The following is a 6,688-nucleotide window of genomic DNA, read 5'->3' on the forward strand; positions in this document are numbered from 1 at the left end:
TGTTTGCCCACACAGGCATAGGATGTACAGGGGTTGCATACATCCCCATGCAGGCAGTCCCATTTACGTCAATTGGGGTGCAGTGGCTGCATGGACAGAGCCACTGCTCCAAATTTGACATTGATGTGGGAGTGGGTCCCCAAACACAGACTGTGTGGATTCAGAGACCCATACTCACACTGGGAAGAGGTGCTAGGGGTTACTTTTTCTGCTGAAGCCCATACAAAGATTATCACCATGTCATTCACATTCTCTATATGTAACAAATACCAGACATCTGTATAAAATATTATGACCCATTGGTATTAAGCTCCTGTTACATTCCATTTATCCAGCCACATGCTAGAGGTGTGAATAAGGTAGAGGTGATATGTTACGTATTTTGTGGTCCTGTTCGCTCCTTAATACTTTATGGAATTGGCTTCACAAAATCGGCCAAAAATTCACAGATCATCTGCTCCCTAAAACATCAAAATTCTTTTTCCTAAATTGTAACTCTATTCTAACAGCTGCCTACAAAAAATCATTACTGTACCACCTGGTCAATACAGCATACTTCTGCATACTGGCTTTGTGGAAAACCTTTAAACCATCAACAATTCAACAGTGGATATGACTGGTGGAGGATATTAGAATGGTGGAGAGTCCTACCAGCTCATTGAAAAACACCCACGCTAAATTCCAAAATATGTGATATTATTGGATAGAATATACCTGTATGGATGACAACTGCTCTCTACCTGAGCAGATCCCGCTCTGCGCCTTCTGCCAGCTCCCTATTGGAACAGCGTGGATTTCCTACACCAGGCTTACAACTTTCCCACCCAGCAAATCCTTCTCTGTCCGCCCCCCTCATTTTATCTTCCACCTTCTGCCTTCCCCCTCATGACTCTTTACCCCTAATTGCAATCTCATTACTGATGCATCTTTGTTTGTCACTTCAGCCCCCCCAGTACATGGGGCTTCCCTACGTCACCTTTGACACCATCATTACTATCGAAATCTCCAGTGACACTCCTGTAGTACAATTGCTCAAACACCCTACAAGCCGTAAAATCCCTCTAAACAAAGGTGCTCCCGGACTTTCATCATACTTTCTCACCATATTGTTGCATGTATGTTTGATATTGCAATCTACCTTTCTATACAATGATTTTGTGAATATGTGCATTTACACATGTTAGTATTGAATGTTCAAAACTGGATGCCCAACACTGTTTGCTTTACCACATGCCTTCTTTCTTTAATCAGTGGCATTTATCCTTTTTCTTTTCCCTTTGCTATATAACTGTCAAAAATTTCCACAAATGCCTTGAAAAAAAAGTAAAAATAAATTACTAAAACTAGAGGCAGACTGACAGCTAGCATTATCAAGAGGAGGTCAGCAGTGACTGCCTCCATAATGCACTCTGTACAGCTTTCCTCTAAAGAAAATCTGTCATCAGAAAAATATACAGGTTTCCTTTGCTGCCTCTTTCTCTTGCTCATATTAGCTGTCATGTTGAACCCTGAGTTTGATGCTGTAAGTCAATATCAGAAGGAGAAGGATGAACAATTGCAGACTTGGCATTACTCAAAGAGAAGGTTTCCTATAAGGCTTCATTCAAACTTGCAAATTGAGCCATTTCCAATTACATGCAGGAGAGTCAACAGGGTTCTCTCTTATTAGCTGTGGGCAGGAAGCCCATAGAAAGCAATGGGGGCCTGACATTGCCTGCAGCTGTTCATGGCCATTTGCATGTTATCGTTCATGCAGTGAATACCTGCACATGATTGTCGTAGACTGTCTGCATCTGCAGGTAATCACTGCATGAACATTTTCTTGCAAATGACTGCTAATAGTTTCAGGTGCTTGCAGGCTCCCATAGTATAGTATATGCATCATGGTGTGCAGCAGCGCATTGGGCTCTACTGCACAATACATTAAGGTGCCTTTCACAATGAATGGCACCGCACATAGAGCAGGTGCATTGTCAATAATTATGGTAACACATGATAATGTGCATTTAGCACACATTGCCACAACTTACAAAAGTTAGTGGGCCAAGAGAGTTTTGGAGCTGCAAGTAAAGGAGGCAAAAGTGTCAACTAATATGAGTTGTTTCAACTACTTTCATCTATAAAATATTATCTGGCTTTTTACCTAGATGGGAATTCTGCTTTCATAGTTTTTTTTTTTTACAGATGACACCAATTTATATTAAAATATTCTATCCTTATATGCTTTTTTTTTCTCTAGAGTTTTAGAGCATTATTCCAAAAGCAGAGCCAATGTGTGTATTGCTCATATACACAAATAGGTCACATTGGTTGTTTGGCAGACCACAGTAATTCCCTTGAAAACAAAGCACATTTGAAGTGATTTGACTGATCATTTAAGAAACTCAATCCACATGGTGAACTTTGTGCCAGATGATCCATCTGAAAATTAACCAAAGCCATTCTTTTTTGTTTTAGATTGCACAGCCTTCTGTCCTACTTATATCCAGGATGCAGGGGAAGTTGAGATACCAAAAGTGTTCTTTTTAGAGGGCCTGATGAAGAGAATAAACCAGCTGCAGAGCCATAAAGCAAACACTTCCCAGTACCTACACACATTAGCAATTTAATTTATTTCTAGAGTATCCCTGTACCATTAAGTTTTGAGACACTTTACAGTTCAAAAAGCCATCAGTCCTTGTGGCTTACCCTGTCCTGGTCCATTTGCCTCCTTGTTGGCTATAAAGTATAATGAATGTGTCCACTTGCCAATAGGGTAAAGAGGGAAACGGGTAAGGGTGGGCCACAGCACAGCCATTTAGTCCAGTGGCTATTTATATTTTAGTAGACCTTAGCTTTTACAGGGGTAGGGGGCTAGTAAAGGGATACCAAAAAATGTAAACTAATAATGTCCTGGTGATTGCATTATAATATCCCCACACAGATGGTATACCCTTTTTAATCAAATCCACAGGTATGCTTTTATTTCTTTGCAATTGGTCAATAAATATGACCTTACTTGTGCATCAAAGTTGGCCTTGTGCATCCTACCAAATCCCCAAAAATACAATTCGAAAACTGACTGAAAACACAGTTTAAATGTAAAATATTTATAATTCCCATTGCCTAAGTAATGTATATATGAATGCTCAAACTGATCTGGTTCAATCCCAACAAAAAACACATTTTAAACATAAACTACTACAGGTCTAAAGCAAGGTAAACCTTGTTAACAAATATCATATTATCAATCCCCAATCATGTATATGTATAGTAATTGTAAAGAGGACCTATAGTTTGGTACTGGACATGTGTGGTCGCAGGGATAAGATGGTGCTTTACCCCTTGCGGTGTTGACTTTTTCCCTCTGTGCCCTGAAGCAGAGGTAGATTTTTTGACCAGAATTCAGGATAACTTGACAGTCTGTGTATTTCTGTAAATGCTTGTGTATATTTCTACTGGGTGTCCATGTATTGCCACAATCAATTGTGTGTTGATAGTATGTTATGAGGTTCCCTGTATATTGCTACAATTAAAAATTCTGTTACCAAAATACATGAGTGATAGAATATGGCAGCATTGTCTGTGTTATGAGACTTAATGGTGCCTGTTCTGCAAACAAGTTGCTGCAGCAAGAATAAGCGCACATAACCCCCCTATTTAGAAAATTAATCTTCAGAGCTGTCACTAATAAACCACTTCCCTTAAAACACAAAAATATTGGCCACAGCCTCAATCCAATGTAGCATACATTCACAACTATTGGTTACAAACCATGAGGTTTAAGCACCAATATTTAAGAGTGATAGTTGTGGGAAGCGGGAGGTGATGGGGAGCGTCCTAAAGTCTGTATTTGCATATCAAAATTCACTAGGTATGCAAAGGCTTTGGGAGATATGTACAGGCATCTCGGGGTGCCTATTTTTCATTACTGTTGCATCTTTACACAATGATTTACAAGTAAATGTTTATTTTGAATGACATGACGTGCTGAAAACCACATCTAATGCGGTCCAAGATTTTGTGTGGGTGTGTTTTTTCTGCTCTGTGTTTTTAGTAACTCAAATGTTCAAATATTTTATGCTGCTGTTTTACTATATGCAAGGGCACTATTTCTTTATGAACAAGAAAACATTATAATGCGATAGTGATGGCACAAGGAAAAGGATAAAAAATATGTGTGGGTGATGACCCTGTGTATACTTGCTGATTAGTAGCCCTGCTCTACACAGCCTTAATGATAATTCTAGAAATAACCGAAATAACCACTGTCTGTCTGTGCTGCACATATCAATTGACTGACAGCCTGCCTTTATCTTTCTTGAAAGATGGATAAAATTGGACTGCAGCACAAGACATTTTTTTTGGATATTGTTACTAAACGAGCTTATAAGTACACGATACAGAGTTTCCCCAATGACATGTTATTTAGCCACTATTATTTTCAGAATGTTGTGTCTGCTTTACACTAAAATTCCAGTCCAAAGTCTGCCTGACATATGCATAGAGGAAACGCTTAAAAAGAATCTTAAAAGCAAAAGCCTGAAATCTTTGCTTTATTGTCCAAATGCGATAAGAACTTCACAAGCTAGTTAATCACACTCAAAGTTCCCACAGGCATCAGTTTCTGTTTAACCCCTTTTTCCTTGTGCGTCCCTGTTGCTGCAAAATGCTTTAGCATCTTGTGCATCCCTAAATTAACTGTCCTTTAATTGGCAGTCTTAGACCGTACAGACTGCCCAACTAAAAATAGCAACAATCATCAACTTACTCTCAAAGATGCCAAGTCAATATAGTCCAGGCTCTTGGTTGTCAGCATTCTTGCCATCTCTCTTCTGCTCTTCACAGTGCGAAAAAGTTTTATCCCTTTAACTTTTGTAGTAGGGAAAGCACTGTGGTGGCATGTCGAAGGCTTGTCAGTGTGTGTCAGCCCTTTGCAAAGCTGGAAGTGTGAGTCTTCATGACAAACACAGGAAACTTCACATTCAGCACAACCCGGAAAACACACACTGAGGAAACAAATCTGTTTTTCTTTAAGAAAACAGTAATGCAGAGCTATTTGCTGGGGAAAGTCAGGAAAGGAAATGACGCTGTTGAATTCTGTTGAGCAGCAAAAGAAAAATGTATGAATGTTTTATTTTATTTTGTTTTTTTATTTTTTTTGCAATCTGCATCCTTGGCATATATTTAAATACATGTCTTTTATGTGGTTCATTTGTCAGTTTAATTAATATAGTATATTGCAAAGTATGTGATATTATAGTTTGATATATTTAGACAGTCATAAGTATACAAGTGTACAAAGTAAGAGCCTGTGCAAAGCATTTTTCTTCAAAAGTACAGCTGACTTGTCAAAGCAATTGACATTCTGAAGAGAGGAATATGCAGAGTGCAGTTATCTGCAGCAGTCAGTCAGTAATTTTTCTTTTTATTTCTCTGACTACTTAAAACAAATGAAATTTAAAGGGTAATCCCATTTTTGTTGAGAAAAAAAAACAATCCTCTCTGGGCAATCTATATACAATGCAAGTATTTTACCAAACTTTGTTGCAAAAGCCTACCTGTTTTTGATCAGAAAAAAAGTTGTTTGATTATAAACATAAATGTACAAAACACACCAATTTAGTGCAATAATGAAAAAATATTAAAAGTCCACTTTAAGTGCATGTAATGAGGATAACTGTCCCAATCCAATAATGCGTGCACCACTGTCTGATAGAAGGTGTCTACTTCAGAAAAAATCCACAATCACCACATGGACCATCACCAGTGTAGGGAATGGGCTCTTATCAGAGTGAACAGACTCTATTATCAAGTCAAATCAGCCTGTAAATAATATCCTGTAATAAAGTGCTTGGACCCATGTTGTCTGGTCAGATTCTTGTGGTATCTCCTATTCCCCAGTTGTATATTCTATATACATGGAAACGATTATGATGTCAGATTCCACCATAAAATTAAAATAGAAATGCCCACATAGTGTGAATCTGTAAGAAACTTTAATTAAAAGCAAAGTGTAAAATTAGTCACATGTGAGTTATGAAAACGTTCCCAAGCAGTGTAACAAGTGTCTCTAGATAGTACAAACAATCTAGATAGGCGTGGGAACACTACATGCGTTAGCTCTGCCCAGCGTATTTCGTCATAACTGACGTTATTAATAATGCTTGACCCCCGCACAGCATCTATAACAGTGATGGCGAACCTTGGCACCCCAGATGTTTTTGAACTACATTTCCCATGATGCTGAACTACACGACAGAATGCATGAGCATTAGATGAAATGTAGTTCCAAAACATCTGGGGTGCCAAGGTTCGCCATCATTGGTCTATACCATCGTCTCATCGGAACATCTATATTGTTGTGACCTTTTCCATATTCACTCATTATATTTTTTTCAAATATGTTTTCATCTGTTCCAAAGATTTTTAGCTGTGTGACATATAGATGAATTTTTGCTTAACAGTAACATCGATTCTTGATGTATGTATATGTGCTCAATGCAGCAGGGGGATTAGGGGACACTCATTTTATAGAATTCTTGATGTATTTTTATCATTTGCTTTTCCCCTTCCCCATTAATTGATTTAACCTTTTATTATACACCTTAACCGCTTGCCGACCAGCCGCCCCAGTTTTACTGAGTGCAGAATGGCACAGCTGGGCGAAATGTTACCTTACATCGCCTCGCCTTTTGGCCACTAGGGG

General features: G+C 38.5%; 1 protein-coding gene across 2 annotated transcripts in view; it reads right to left on the reverse strand.

The window, feature by feature from the left end:
- NRK (Nik related kinase) overlaps positions 1 to 5,234 on the reverse strand; it is a 402,914-nt gene extending 397,680 nt beyond the window's left edge. The window contains exon 1 of one of the 2 annotated variants that reach the window (XM_073599301.1): positions 4,751 to 5,234. In XM_073599301.1, coding sequence (XP_073455402.1) covers positions 4,751 to 4,807 — 57 coding nt within the window. In that variant the 5' untranslated portion in view covers positions 4,808 to 5,234. The remainder of the gene's footprint in view (positions 1 to 4,750) is intronic. The other variant, XM_073599300.1, reaches the window with a different exon arrangement.
- Between the last annotated feature and the right edge of the window lie 1,454 nt (positions 5,235 to 6,688).

Source organism: Aquarana catesbeiana, linkage group LG09 (assembly GCF_042186555.1).
Source record: "Aquarana catesbeiana isolate 2022-GZ linkage group LG09, ASM4218655v1, whole genome shotgun sequence".
Classification (NCBI taxonomy): Eukaryota; Metazoa; Chordata; class Amphibia; order Anura; family Ranidae; genus Aquarana; species Aquarana catesbeiana.